Here is a 15640-nt window from a genome sequence, read left to right as displayed (position 1 = left end):
TTAAAAGTAGAGTTAAATCATCTTAAACTTATACTTACAGCCCTTCTTTGACCAGAAACCAAAATTTTCATTTCCTTAGGAAATGAACAGACCAGTTCTGTTTTCCCACCTCCACTTCCCAAATCCCACAAGTCTACCCAGTATGAGTCTTCTGCTTCCCACCCTCTGTTGTCTCTTTCCTTCTGATGGAGGGAGGCAAACGGGAGAGTAGTATTCTCATTTTGGGGGATGGGTTGAAAGATGAAAACTTTTCATTTATGTAACTGCACTGAGTAACTCAGTCAATATGCCAGTATTCCTTTCTGGCTAATATTCTTATTGGCATTTTTACCAAGTCACACAGCTTTCATTTTACTCAACAGGACAGCAAAAAGAGAGATGAGGAGATGTTAAAAAAAATTTTTAAATTGTGTATCTCTTTTCTTGTCTCTCATGCACAAAAGGTAACTGTTCAGTTTAGGATTAGGAAAGAAAGCCCATGTGCCCTGGATTGTACACAATAAATGCTTATGGACCAGTGTATATTTCTGGGACACTGCTATTGCTAAATATAATATTTGAGTGGTGCGAGAAATGGTGGGAGGAGTGCCAGGCTCCTCTTTCTCGGTACAAACCATTTGTTTGGGTCTATACTATTCTTTTATAAAATGCAGATTTCTATTTCTAAAGCACAAAATGTTGAAACTTTATTATTAACTGAAGGTCTCTCAAGTTAGTTGGTTATGCTTAGGAGAGTGGGTATTGCTAGCATGAGAATTAATCCGATTTACAAAAGGTTTATTACTAAGACATTTTATGAAAACAGCTGAGAAGTCTGCAACATGCATGTCCAATTCAGTGTAATAATATCAATAATAGTTTCAGAAGTTTCTATCTCTTGAAACGATAGTAATGATACTTAATATTTCACTAGCTTAAAAAGCAGATGATTCAAGAATATCATAATTTCATACTGCTCAAAGCATTTGTTTTATAACTCTGGAAATATGCTAGTAAATTAAAAGGTATACTTAATATAATAATTCCAGATCTTGAAAGGCTAACATTTAAACTAGTACTATATCACAATCATCTAAGCGTCAGGTTTATCATAATATATTCATAACAGAGGTGGCCCTTTTCTTTTTCTCCCTCTCCTACCTCACTGGGACCTCATTTTTTCAAACCCCAGACCCATGAAGGCTTTGCAGCACAGCTACTATCAGCTGGTGGAGTGCCAGGAGTCTTCCATTGTCTTCTAACAGTGATTTGTGAAAAGTGTCCCCAACATATTCAGCTCTCTTATTCATTTGGGATATTCTGGTTAATAGAATTGTAATATATACCAAACTGGGCTTACCAATCTTGAAAGGAACAAAGAACAACAGAATACTCATATTAAAATGGTAGTGGATGTAAGTTAATCTTTTTTCTTTTGGATCATCTCTTCAAGAATTGGATGCCCCCACAAAGGGCTTCTGGAAACATGAGTTATAAATGTGACGAAGCTGCAGCACTTCCTAGTTACAGAGATCTGGTCGAGCGAGTGCTAGATAACAGAATTTGACATCTTATACATTAGAGAGGAAAAAAGGTTGCAGAATTGCCACAGTATCCAAAACACCAAAAAAACCTCTGGAGCCAAGAGTTTTCATTTTAGCTGCAGTAGCCTTATGTTCCTGGAAAATAGTTGTGGACAATACAGTGTAAAATGGTCACTCTCTGACTTTCCTTGGTGCCGGGGGTGGGGGGGGGGGAGAATGACTATTCCTTTTGGAATTTTTCCCTGTAGGGAGTGAAACCCAGTGTCTCTGCAGTTCCCCACTTGAAAGGAGGTAGGCCTGGAAGGGAGCAAAGATTTAGGAAGTCAGTTCTGCCAAGCCACGAAGCTTCCCCAATTTCCCCACCATAGGATATAAACAACTTAGTGAGAAAGTAAGAGGTACTTGTGTCCGGGTCAGTAATAAGTTTTTGAAGAGGAAAGGCTTGAAAAACTAGTTTATGGATTATAAACATCTCTGTTAACAAATGAAAATATGCCAGTTTTTAAACAGTGTATGGTATTATCACTTATATCTCAGATTGAACCTCCACCTGAAACAAAAATGCAAACTACATTTGTTGTAAAGTGGCTATATTTCTAATTTTTGGTTACTGACTCTACTTGTACTGTATTTCAAAGTTTGTAGTTCATAACTTTTTTTGTGGGGAGGTTACTATACCATTCTAGGGAAGAGAAAAATTAAAAGTTGGCGACTTCTCATCCTTGTGCTCTAAATCAGAAAGGCTATGCCATGCTTGCACTGGGCTAGCTAGCTAGGTATGCAGGACTTGAGCGAGGTTCGGCAAATTCTAAGGTCAGTCACGGCTAAAACTGTAGAACTCAAGGTCATTTCTAAATGAACTGTTGTAGTCTCAAAATCAAAGCCTTAATTACAATTTGCAATGATTTCTTCCTTTAAAGTAAGGACGTTTATAGTATTTTTTGTTTGCTTTTGTTTGGTATTTTTGTTTGTTTACATTTTTAACTGAATTTTTAAAACTTCAAAAAATGTATTTTTAACTGAATTTTTTAAATTTCAGAAAAAAAGTGTGAAGCATGGCTGGTTCTGTTATATTATTCATGTAGTTCTTAGTAGTTGCATCCTATAAATCAAAATCACTAACTATAATTTTAAAAATTTGCTTCTTTTGATGAGTGAATTGTAAACATATCAACAAAGATATGTTAAAAAAAAAAAAAAAACAAACCCACTAGTTTCTCCCATCTTGTCCAATCTGTAGGTCACTAGATTTCAGTCATTTTTGGATATCATTTAAAGAGTACTTTCCTGTTGAACTGTTCATTCTTAGTTTCTTTGAAGGGGGTGTATGTGTGTGCGTGCACTTGCTTGTGTAAGAGAAAAACAACAGAGATTTTGAGAATATTGGAGTTTTGAAATTTTTTCCCATTATGAATGACATTAAAAAAATTTAATATTTCACAGGTGAAATAGCCCAGTATTTGGTATGTGCTCATAATTTAGCATATGATGAAAAGCCAAACTATCAAATGCTCAAGAAAATTCTGAACCCAAGTGGAATACCTTTAGGACCACTGGAATTTTCCCCTAAAGGAGAGAGCTTAAATGTGTGTACTCCAAATAATCAAAAGGTAAGTAACAGTCCCTGGAATCCAGTGATGACATTCTGTGAAGGTTATGTGCCAAATGAAGTTGTTTTAGGTGTCAAAATGAGTCTGACAGTCCTGTTTCTTACTTATATCTAATTCTTATATCCCCTGAGCTCCGAGAAATTTTACTGAAGGTTCCTTTGACTTCTTGTCTTCAAGAGAAAAACAGTAGGATCTGTGGCCTGTTGTGTATTATTAAAGAAATAAAGCAGTCACTGATGTCATAGAGATAGGACTAGGATAAGATATTAAAGGCGAATCCAGCTTTATTCATGGAAACCTTTTTTGCTGCTTTTCTTCAGATTTTCTTTAGTCATCCCTCTGTTTTTGCTTACTCTTGGCCATAATTTGGTGGTGGTAATACTATTCTTAAATTTTACCAGAATATTTGTATGTGCTGATTCTTCAATCTATAGAAACAATTCTTTTTTGCAAAAAGTTATTTTTTAAAGTTACACCTTCCACTTCATCTTCCAACTGACTCCCTCACAGCAACATTTTTTTAAAAAATTAGAACTGGAAACAACACAAAAGAATTAGAACTTGAAACATTTTTTAAGAAGGTGGGAGAAGCCTTGAGACTGCTATCAGCAACATTACTGGACAGGCAACTAAGTGTCTAATCCTGACTTGACACTGCCCATGTACAAAAAAAAAAAAAAAAATGGAGGGCTTTGTTTCCTGATGCATGTACATTAAGGTAGGGTCAGGATGTCATTCATTTTTAATATTTCTTGTGAACTTTGGATCATCACAAGTATTCATGAGCCAAGAATGCAGGATGCAAACTAATGTGACTGATAGGCTGCTAGATGAATGGTGAGTCAAGTATCAGTGCACAGATGGTTCTGATTTGCTGAATTTTGTAGCTGCTGCAACTGAAGACATAAAATATCCTTCTAGTCATAAATTAGCTCTTTGGAAGCAAAACCTTGGCACCAGAGCTTTACAACCTTCAATTAGTAGGGAAAGAAGTATTTGAATGACTGTGGTATTGACATCTGTAGGCCTGCATAGTAATCATTCCTAATAGAAGAGAATATCTGTTTGAGGAGGTTTTGCATGGCTAATTAACTACCAGTGAGAATATGTAATTTTTTCATGATCTCCTGATTGTCACCTTTCTCTCATGATACAATTACATTTTATTGTAGCAAGTGCCTCACAAACCAATTGTCAGCACTATTTACGTATTGCAGAAGGCAGAACAAAAGTTCATGTTTAATAAAAAGCCACTGCATTTTGATCTTGGTAATTACTGAGACTTATTTTAACAGTTTTATTGACTTTTGTGTTTTTACCACTTTTGCAACAAAACAAAGAGCCATTTTCCTTGACATAGTATTTCCCTTGCAGTAACAGCCAGCACTTAATCTCCACTAATTTAAGTAGATTTTTTCCTTTTTTGTAGTTTTTCAGTTTCATAAACTTAATTGAAATATAAAAGAAGCCATTTAAAAAACTGATAGCTATATCCTCTGATATAAAATTCTAATTATTACCCACCAGAATTTTCAGTTTCATCAAATTCAAAGGATGTTTGTGGTGAAACCATTTTTATATGCAGAGATAGAACATAAAACATTTTTTTCCAGTGAGCCTCAATCAAAAATATTCTATTCTTCCCTTTTGATTAGAGCACTTTGATTATGAGTAAAAAGAAAACACTAAGAATAATATGCATTCTTAAGACTTTAGCTAATTTCTGTTAACAATATGATCAGCCTCAGTATACAGACATTAAGATGAATCGGGGATATATTTCATAGCAGATCAATATTTACTGAATAATGACTTTATTTCTATAGTATTTTGAGTACACTAATATATTTGATAATATATAGGTTCACCATATGTGACCACACCTTAAATTTTTTATTTTTAAATTAAGTTGACAGATTTTGAAATACTGCAAAAACCAAACTTGAAAATGATCAAAAGCACAGTATGATAATGTAAACTGTCCTGAACTGAGTTTTCCTAAATGATCAAGGATCGTTTCCACAGTTGATTGCTTCCATAACAAAAATCATTTTTAAGTCCAGAATGAATATCAATCACATGGCCCCAAATTTCTCTCTTTTTAGACAGAATCCCCTCATTAGTAGCTAAAGATATTTCTTGTTACTCTATACATGGATCTAATTATTTAACAAAATAAATAATGAACTCTGGACTTGTAATTTTTGGATAAAGATACTTAAAAAGAAGTCAGTGGACCAGGAAACATATATAGTTAGATAAATAAAACGTTTCTATGATTCAGTATTCAAAGGAAAGTTATGTTTAATTTTTTAAGTGTTATTTCCCTCAGTATAAGTGGTTTGTGCCTTTTAAATTTAGTAGCTATAACAAAAATATGTTTTGGTTAGGTATTATAAAATAGCACATCACCATAAGAATCTCAGCAAACTTATAGCATCTTTTTGCAAAAAAAACCCAGAGGGATTTATCCAATACTGGGTTTTACTAGGCATCATAAACTGTTCCCTATAAGCTGAACCTTCTTCTTGAAGTCCTCAAATACTGTTACTGGAGTTAAATTGGAAATGAACTTTTTGTCAAGGTAGTAGAGATGTTGATATTTTTTCCTGAAAAGCAAATCTTTTGGGACATTTGCCTTAATCAAAATGATACTATGTATAGCTGATATTACTCTCTAGTAGTTCTGAAGGCTCTGGCATTGTCATATTAGAAGAATCTTACCATCAGGGCTACCTCAGTCTATTTATGCCATCCATTGGGATGTAATGTCCAAAATTCACTGAAGGAAGCCATATTCAGTAAGAATGCTTATTGAGGTGAGCTAAAGCTCCAGAATTCCTGGATGACAATGCTAAAGCCAAGCTAGAAACCAGCATTACAGAGGCCTCAATTCAACCCTTGAATAAGCCATTTCCTCAAGAGCCAGTAGTGGATCCTTTTATCAGTTTACCAATATCTCCCTCCTTATTCTGATGCGTGAATCCATTTTGTAATTTTATAGACACCTGAGCACAGTGAGCCACTCATCCTTCCTGAACACTTTACTAAGGCAGAGGAGTAGCTGTAGGTCATAGTTAAAATGTTCAAGCTATCCTACATTTCAGACAAGAAAAAGTTTGTTTCTTCATTCACCCGGAATCTGAGGTTCGTATAGCAAATCCAGGGGTGAACAGATTATTACTGGTAGTAGTAATCTTTGTATTGAACTTAAAAGCTTACAGAATTCTTACTTGAGCTTTAATTCTCAAAATAATTCTATTAAAGTTGTCTTCATATTTCTTTTCTGTATGAGAAAAAGAATATAAATTCTTAATTATAAGCACATTGTTGCTTACTGCATTTTAGGAGTCCAAAAGTATTCCTTATTTTGTAGAACAGTATGAAGTGCCAATGAAGAGTTAAATAAAAATTACCTTATTTGAATAGCCACTTTCTGGAAAGTGACACACATTTGGATAGTATCCTTCTGTTTGATTATGTGGGATACCCAGAGTGTCTTCTATATTTACTTTTTTATCTTTGAGAAAAAGTTTTACTCTGTTCACAATTAAGGGTTAGACTTCATGATGCCACTTCACTCTTACCATTTTAAAAGTTTCCCTAGAAATAGAAATTTTCCATAAATTGGATATCATTTTGTTTATTAGATAGAAGTGTTCATGGCAGCACAACTTAACCATCCAGCCAACTGACAGCAAATCCAGGAGGCATTGTCTCTTCCAGGAGGCCTCAGAGAGGACTGAATATATTAGACCGAATTTTGTTTGTACATCAGAGGCTCCCAGACCAAAAACTGTTATACCTAAAGTGCCTAGCATATAGGAGGCACTAAAATTCTCAGTATCTCAACTAATCCTTTCTGTCACAGAACACATTTCATAATGATTGGCAAGCCAGTGTTTTATTAAGATAGAACTATGGACAGCAGCCTTGGGAAACACTTCGTTTCACACAAGTGGTATGATGGGCATTTATTACCAAGATAACTTCAGTGGAAAACTGGCTCAGAAGGTGGTTACACATGAATTTTTCTAGGAGTTGGGGAGAGTTGAGTGGTAGAAATAAATAACCCCTGAGTGACCAGAAAGCAATTCCAATTTTCAGGTTACTGAGAAGCAATGGCTTTGCTATCCTTTGAGAAGCTGGAATCCAGGAGGAGGGGTAAATAAAGAATGGTGTTGTGACAGCTTAAACCTAGCCACAAAACACCAGCATATTTTAAAGGGAAGGAGTGAACACACTTGGCAATAGAAGCTAAAAGTTGAGAGACTACAAATTAAGGCTCTGCTTGCTCAGCCAATGTAATTCATTCTCTAGTTTGGCACTGGCTACTCCATTATTTCCCCTTGTACTGTTCCTATCTTCTGCCCCCTATTTAACCCATGATGGGTTAAACAGGTGATGGCACTTTCAGCTGCTGTAAACATGAAGCTGCTGAACAAATACTTCACATAAGGATCTTCACTGTGGCTTTCAATCTTCCAACTGTATTGTGGGATCTGCCTTGTGTCTACTTCAAGGTTATTGAGAGTCAGTCATCCCCCAGATAACAGCATGGTGTGAAAAAGAAACCTCAGAGGCAGCAAGCTTGTTGTAGAATTTAACCTCTGATACTGGTACACAGTATTAGATGACATGGACTGTTATTCATCTGCTCAAAGGTTAAATTACCTGTATAAAAAAGTAAGCAACACCATAAGCTCCTAATTATGTTCACATTAATTAGGCTCACTTCAATGATAGAAAACTAAGATTCTAATTAATAAGAATTTAAACTAAAAAGATGTCCTGGATCCACTCCCAGCAAAGGTTAATAATAAATTCATGTGCAGTTTTCATATGTGACAGTTTTCTGTAAAAATGCTGTTTCCAATAAGCAAATTATCTATAAAGATAATTTCTAAAGAGTGCACGACAGTGACACTAATTTTTATTGGTCTTGTCCTATTGAGGAGAAGAGGCCTGAATCTTGCCAACTACTGTACTTTTCTGTAATTTCCATTTGTTGGTTTCCTCCTTATTTCTTCCTTTTTTCAAAGCTTGGCAAGTATAAAATTTTCAAGAATCTGGACATGAATGCTTTTTTTTTTTTTTACAAGTGTCAGACGTTTTCCTTATATATTATTACCTACTCTGTATCAACAGGTTGATTCACGAAAGGCTGCAACAAAGCAAGTCAATCAGATGCAAAATAGGTTACTAGAAAAAAAAGGCCACAGTGAGAAAAGTGCTGAGTCCTGTGCAACGTGGAGAAAAGTGCAAGAGGAGGAGAAGCTGACTGGGTTGTCCAACAGTGAAACAGCACAGGTGAGAGGCGTTTTGTTGTTGTTGTTTCCCTTAATATTATATTAGAATATGCCCTTTGGGAATAAAGACTTTTATTTTTCTCCTGAGGGCCAAGGTTGTACAGTTTTGTTAAATGAGAAAGGACAGAAAATATCCTATCCAGTGGATAAAATCAAAGCAGCCAAAACCAGTTATCATAGAAACAGAATGACAGTGAGCACACTTGCATGCAGATCTGATTTCTTTCTTTAGCCCGAGGATCTAACGAAGTACACTTGAATTTGTTATGCCATCTACGGTCCATGAGGGACTCACCGTATTCCATACTGGTACGTTGGCTCCTCCAGTCTAACTCATAAACAGATGTGAGAGGGTCCCTGTCACTGTGGTTGTATTTCAGAATGACGGACTTTTATATCATCCGATCATTTGTTTGGTTAGTGACTCACCTTTAGCAGATGCCTCATTCAAGCAACAGCAAAAGTCTTTCCTAATTTAACCTTTTTTGACAAGGAGAAGCATACAAGGTATTTATATCTGCAGTGAAAAAAAATTTTTCTCAAAATGGCTAACATTTTATATGATTTCAACGTCATTTTCCAGATGGTTTCAGGTAGTTTACAATATGGAACAAGATAATGCCCCCATCTTCTATCTCCCCCCATGCCCCCCCCCTAAAAAAACAATTGGTTAATCAGGCAGCTGGGATGTTAATCATTAAACGGAGCACTGAATTTAGCTCTGAACTTCCTGGCAGCCAAGGCAAAAATTAGAAGCCTACAAGTTAGGCATTTCTCATCTAACTAGCAAGCATACAAGTGTATCTAGAGAGAAAAATGCTTTTTTTCGTACTAATAGGAATCTCTTGCATTTATTCTGTTATAAAACCACAGCATCATTTCCTTTTTATTTTATTTTCAAATTGATACAAAGGAATCTACTTCAAGAGGACACATTTTATAGTTCCCATTTATAAAATTGAAGACAAATATTGCTTGGTGACAAAATTTAGATATTCTTGAGTGCTCTTTTTCAACCCTCCATTGTATAACTACACCATAATTTGCATATCCATTCTCCTATTAGTGGGTACCTGGGCTGCCCGTGTCTCAAGCCACCATGAATATAGTCACTCTGAATATTCTGACACAAGTCCTTTTATGGATATGTTTTGTTTGTCCTGAGAAGTGGAATTGCTGGGTCATGGGGCAGATGTATGTTCAACATTATAAAAAGCTGACAAATACTTCCCACTTTATACTCCCATCAGTAACGTATATGAGTTCCAGTCATTCCACCTCCTCCCCACTATTTGGTGTTTGTCAGTCTTAATTTTAGTCAACGTGTGTATATTAGTATCTCGTGGTGATTCCAGTTATCTTTATCTGATGACCAATAATTGTGAGCACCTTTTCCTGTGCTGACTGCCCATTCATACACCTTCTTTTGTGAAGTGTCTTTTCAAGTTTTATCCATTTTTATTTGAATGATTGTCTATTATTAACTTGTAGGAATTCTCTATATATTCCACATATAAGTCTCCTGTCCAACGTCTACATTGTAGATATGTTCTCCTAGTGTGCAGCCTGCCTATTCATTTACTTAACAGTGTCTTTGATGAGCAGGAAGTATTTGTTTTTATTTGAAATTCAATTTATCAATTTATTATTTTTTTCTGTAAAGAAATCTTTGCCTACCTCAAGGTCACAAAGTTATTTTGCTATATATTTTTTTAGAAGGCTTATAGTTTTAGCTTTCATATTTGGGTCTATGAGCCATGTCAAATCAGTTGGGTATGGTGTGAGATAGGGGTTGAGGTTCCTTCCATATTGAAAGCCAGTTACCCCAGTACCATTTCTTAAAAAGATTTTCCTTTTCCTAATTAAATTTCTTTGGAGCATTTTTCAAAAGTCAGCTGTCTATATAAGCATGGGTCTATTTCTGGACTCTCTTTTCTATCAGTCTATTCCACACTGTATCAATTACTGTAGATTTATAGCAAGTTCTGAAATTAGGTAGTTTAAGTCCTTCAACCCCTTTCTTTTCTTCAAAGATGCCATGGCCATTTTAGTTCCTGGTCCCCTCCATAAAATTTAAGGATCACCTTGTCAGTTCCCACTAAACAGCACAGTGGGATTTTAATTGGGACTACACTAAATCTAAAGATCAGTTTAAAGGGAAATGAAATCCCAGCAACACTGAGTTCTCCAATGCATGAACCTGAGACTTCTATGTGTTTCTTTCAACAATGTTTTGTAGTTTTTAGTGTAGATATCCTATACATCTTCTATTAAAAGCATTTCTCAATATTTTGGTTTTTAATCCTATTGTATATGTCATTTTTTCAAAAATTTTATATTCCAGTTATTTGTTCCTGGTATATAGAAATAAAATTGATTTTGTATATTGACCTTGTATCTTGGGATCTTCCTAAAATTCACTGATTAGTTCTAGTAGTTCTTTTGTATTCTTAGGATTTTCTACATCATCAATCATGTTGTCTGTAAATAGAGTATTCTTCTTTTCCAACATGTATGCCTTTCATTTGTTCCTTTCATGTCTTATTACACCTGCTGGGACCTCTAGTACTATACTGACTACTCAATATAGTAATGAGAGTGGGCATCCTTGTTCCTAATCTTAGGGGGAAAAGCATTCATTCTTTCACCATTAAGTATGATGTTAGCTGTAGGTTTTTCCTAAATGCCCTTTATCAGGCTGAGGAAATTTCGTTGTATTTATAGTTTGTTGAAGAATAAATTTTAGTCATGAATGGGTATTAAGTTGTTTTGGGGGATGTGTCGAGATGATCATATGATTTTTCACCTTTACTAGTATAAAGAATTGCATTGATTTTTGAATGTTAACATTTTATTTCTGGAATAAATTCCATTTAGTCGTGATGTGTTGTCATACTGAATTCAATTTGCTATTTCTCCGTTATGGATTTTTATATTTACATTGTTGAGAGAGAGTGGTTGGTAAATTTTCTTTTCTCTCAATATCCTTGTATGGTTTTGTTTTCCAGTCATTATATGTTACATTAGAGGGAAGTGTCTATTTTCAGAAAATGTCTCAGTAAGATTTGCCTTTCATAAAAATGACAGTTTAGAAAGAAAACTATCTAGGTCTAGAGTTTTGTTGTAGTAAAATTTCAAATTATGAATTTACTCTCTATCACAGATAATAGTGATTATTAGATTTTCTTTTTCTTCTTGTGTCAGTTTTGGTAATTTGATCTTTCAAGGAATTTGTCCGTTTCATTTAACTTGTCAAATTTGTCAGCACTGTGTCGTTCATGATATTCTCGTTATACTTTTAATGTCTTCTTTATCCATTCCTGATAATGGTAACTTTATTCATTTTGCTTTATAGTGACACTGTCTCCCCAGTCCTAAACCATGGAAAGCATTGGTCTTTTCTGCATCACTATAGTTTTGTCATTTTGAGCATGTCAGTATAAATCAGATTATACGCTATGTAACTTGTTGAGATTGGCTTTATTTCTTTCACCGTAACACCCGTGAGATCCATGCAAATTTTGCATCTATTGATAGTTCATTCCTTTTTATTGCTAGGTAGTATTCTGAGGTATGGATGTAGTGTTGAAGAACATATGAGTTTCTTCCAGTTTTTTGCCTTTCACCATTTAGTATGACGCTAGCTGTAGATTTTTGGTAGATGTTCTTTATCAAGTTGAAGTTCCCCTCCATTTCTAGTGTATTGAGAGTTATTATGAATGGGTGTTGAATATTGTCAAATGCTTTTTCATATCTATTAATATGACCATATGATTTTTCACCTTTATACTGTTACTATGGTGGATGACACTGATTGATATGTGAATACTGAAACACTCTTATATTCCTTGAGTCAGCCCCACTTGGTCATGGCGTATTATTCATCATTGGGTTCAGTTTGTTAGTATTTTGTTGATGACTTTTACATCTCTAATGAAGACTCTTGGTCTGTAGTTTTCTTTTTATTTTATTGTCTTTTTCTGGTTTTGGAATCAGGTAATGCTTGCTTCATAAAATGAGTTGAGACATCTTCCAATTTCTGGAAGAGATTGAATAGAATTAGTGTTTCTTTTTAAATGTTTTAGAGAATTCTCCAGTGAAACCGTCTGGGCCTAGAGATTTCTTTTCCTTTTTTAACTATGAATTCAAGTTCTTTACTAAGACTATTCAGATTATCTATTTCAAGAGTGGACATGATCATATGGTTTTTCTCCTTCAGTTTGTTAATATGGTTTATCACATTGATAGATTTGCGTATATTGAAGAATCCTTGCATTCCTGGAATAAACCCCACTTGATCATGGTGTATGATCCTTTTAATGTGCTGTTGGATTCTGTTTGCTAGTATTTTGTTGAGGATTTTTGCATCTATGTTCATCAGTGATATTGGCCTGTAGTTTTCTTTCTTTGTGACATCCTTGTCTGGTTTTGGTATCAAGGTGATGGTGGCCTCGTAGAAGGAGTTTGGGAGTTTTCCTCCCTCTGCTATATTTTGGAAGAGTTTCAGAAGGATAGGTGTTAGCTCTTCTCTAAATGTTTGATAGAATTCGCCTGTGAAGCCATCTGGTCCTGGGCTTTTCTTTGTTGGAAGATTTTTAATCACAGTTTCAATTTCAGTGCTTGTGATTGGTCTGTTCATATTTTCTATTTCTTCCTGATTCAGTCTTGGCAGGTTGTGCCTTTCTAAGAATTTGTCCATTTCTTCCAGATTGTCCATTTTATTGGCATAGAGTTGCTTGTAGTAATCTCTCATGATCTCTTTTATTTCTGCAGTGTCAGTTGTTACCTCTCCTTTTTCATTTCTAATTCTATTGATTTGAGTCCTCTCCCTCTTTTTCTTGATGAGTCTGGCTAGTGGTTTATCTATTTTGTTTATCTTCTCAAAGAACCAGCTTTTAGTTTTATTGATCTTTGCTATTGTTTCCTTCATTTCTTTTTCATTTCTTTCTGATCTGATTTTTATGATTTCTTTCCTTCTGCTAGCTTTGGGATTTTTTTGTTCTTCTTTCTCCAATTGCTTGAGGTGCAAGGTTAGGTTGTTTATTCGAGATGTTTCCTGCTTCTTAAGGTGGGCTTGTATTGCTATAAACTTCCCCCTTAGAACTGCTTTTGCTGCATCCCACAGGTTTTGGGTCGTTGTGTCTCCATTGTCATTTGTTTCTAGGTATTTTTTGATTTCCTCTTTGATTTCTTCAGTGATCACTTCATTATTAAGTAGTGTATCTGTTAAGGTTTATTACATAACCCCCAGGATATGGTCTATCTTGGTGAATATTCCAATTGCGATCGAAAAGAACATGTACTCTTCTGTTTTGGGGTGCAATACTCTATAAATATCAGTTAGATCCCATTGGTTTGTGTGATCTAACCTTGCTGTTTTTGTCTAGTAGTTCTCTGTTAATTACTAAGACTGATGTTTTCTAGTAAAGAGGATTGTGAGCTGCTGCCCCTTTGCTGTCCCTTGCTTAATGCAAGGCAATGGTGGTCAGTAGGGTTAGGTACCAGTAAAACTTTACTCACAAACAGGCAGCTAGCCAATGAGCCACAGTTTTCCAACCCTAGCCAGACTGTCTCTCCCAATCACAGCTCTCAGTAAACTGAAGACGGCTGGTGGTTAAATCCTTTGATGAGTGCCTTCCCATTTGACATCATTCCTTTGATGAGTGCCTTCCCATTTGACATCATTTGTTGTTGCTTAAAGAGAGGTAAGGTATTTAGGTCGCACAAGAGACGATTCCATCTTGAAATTTTAGTAGTTTGACTTCTATTCTTACCTAGACGGGGATAACTAGATCATCCACTTCTACATGTAACTTATATGTAAATGCAGTTTAGGTTAGCTTGCTTGTGGCGCTCAGCCTTTAGAAATATGATTTGATGGTGTATTTCTTTTTCTTTGTGCAAGAACAATGCTTTATGGGCCTACTGGAGTAACCATTAACTCATTTTGCCTTTAGTGAATTAAGCTGACAAAACTTAAGGAATATTGCATTCATGTGACTTTGTTAGCTCTCAGGCAGTAAAGAGTAGTTTATAGTTATCTCAATAATTTATTTCTTTTTAATGGAAAAGCTAAAGAGCCTTCAAGACATCTCTTTTGACACAGTGAAACTGAAATTTGTATAAACTGCTTGATTCCTTTTTGCTTAGGAGTTTAGGGTGAGCATCTTTTCTTAGATAAGCTTCTGGACAAAGATTTTTACCAGCTGTCTTCTCGAGGTCTGTTATGGGAAGATGTCAGTCAATCTCTGGTGCTCCCGCAGGAGGCTACAGGGGGCAGGCCACTAGCTAAGGCTAGTCTGTGGGTGCATAGCACTTGCACCACCATCTTGCTCCAGTGCTTCTAGTATCTTTAATTATTACCGACCAAAAGTCCTTCTAATTATTACGGTCTTATCCCCATAAGATTAAGCCTGTTTCTTTTTCTTGCCAAAAAATTCAGTTTTTCATATTCTATCCTATTTTTAGATTATAAATTATTTAAGAAATAGCCTACTTCTTGGTTTAAAAGAACCAATCAATCAACCAGATTTGGTCGTTTGATGCTGGTAAGTACTTTATAAACACTTAAAATCAAGAACCTAAAAATAACTTCTCAGGAAAATAAAAAGCACACAAAAACTTGATCTTGTGTAACAAATTTTATTTAGCATTCTTATAGAGTACACAAAGTAAACACTTGGATAACTCAAACCTAACAAACACATATGTATTTTCTCATAGGAAAGCACAAGGAGAAGACAAAAATACTGTGAGTCTCAAGAATTTCTGAATGGAGTAAAAAGTTCTCCACAAAAATCCAGCTGTATACAGTTCCCTAATTCATTTTATGAACCCCATCAAGATTTTACCAGTCCAGATATGTTCAACAAGTCAAGCTCTCCATCTTGCTACACGTCCACTTCTACAACTGGTATGGAGGTCACAGAATTAGACAGTTCTACAGGATTTTGGCTTACAATTTCCCAGTTTACTCTTAGTGAAGAGATAAAGGCAGATGTATATTATTATGGCTTCACCATTCTTCTTCTTTTGATATTAGTATGTCTTGCTTTATATTTTCTCTAAAGATATCGAATAAAATCCTTTTGCTAATTTAAGTTTCCAGTTCTTCACAGAAATGTTGCATTCTTATTTCAGGCTTTTCTCCCAGACATTTTCAAGGTAAGTGGCTTATAAAAAAAGGAATGCTTTATAT

At 35.2% G+C, this 15640-nt stretch overlaps 2 protein-coding genes across 9 annotated transcripts in view; one reads left to right on the top strand and one right to left on the bottom strand.

Annotated features, from left to right (window-relative positions):
• VRK2 (VRK serine/threonine kinase 2) overlaps positions 1-15537 on the top strand; it is a 97848-nt gene extending 82311 nt beyond the window's left edge. For 3 of the 4 annotated variants that reach the window (XM_060168990.1, XM_060168987.1, XM_060168989.1), the window contains exons 11-13: positions 2967-3133; positions 8282-8443; positions 15166-15537. In XM_060168990.1, coding sequence (XP_060024973.1) covers positions 2967-3133; positions 8282-8443; positions 15166-15510 — 674 coding nt within the window. In that variant the 3' untranslated portion in view covers positions 15511-15537. The remainder of the gene's footprint in view (positions 1-2966; positions 3134-8281; positions 8444-15165) is intronic. The other variant, XM_060168991.1, reaches the window with a different exon arrangement.
• The window catches only part of FANCL (FA complementation group L), a 77459-nt gene continuing 76887 nt past the window's right edge, over positions 15069-15640 (bottom strand). For all 5 annotated transcript variants that reach the window (XM_060168992.1, XM_060168994.1, XM_060168993.1 and 2 more), the window contains one exon: positions 15069-15614. In XM_060168992.1, the coding sequence (XP_060024975.1) occupies positions 15579-15614 (36 nt within the window). In that variant the 3' untranslated portion in view covers positions 15069-15578. The remainder of the gene's footprint in view (positions 15615-15640) is intronic.

This window comes from Lagenorhynchus albirostris, chromosome 13, assembly GCF_949774975.1.
Source record: "Lagenorhynchus albirostris chromosome 13, mLagAlb1.1, whole genome shotgun sequence".
NCBI lineage: Eukaryota > Metazoa > Chordata > Mammalia > Artiodactyla > Delphinidae > Lagenorhynchus > Lagenorhynchus albirostris.
This window is presented reverse-complemented; position numbering and strand designations above follow the sequence as displayed.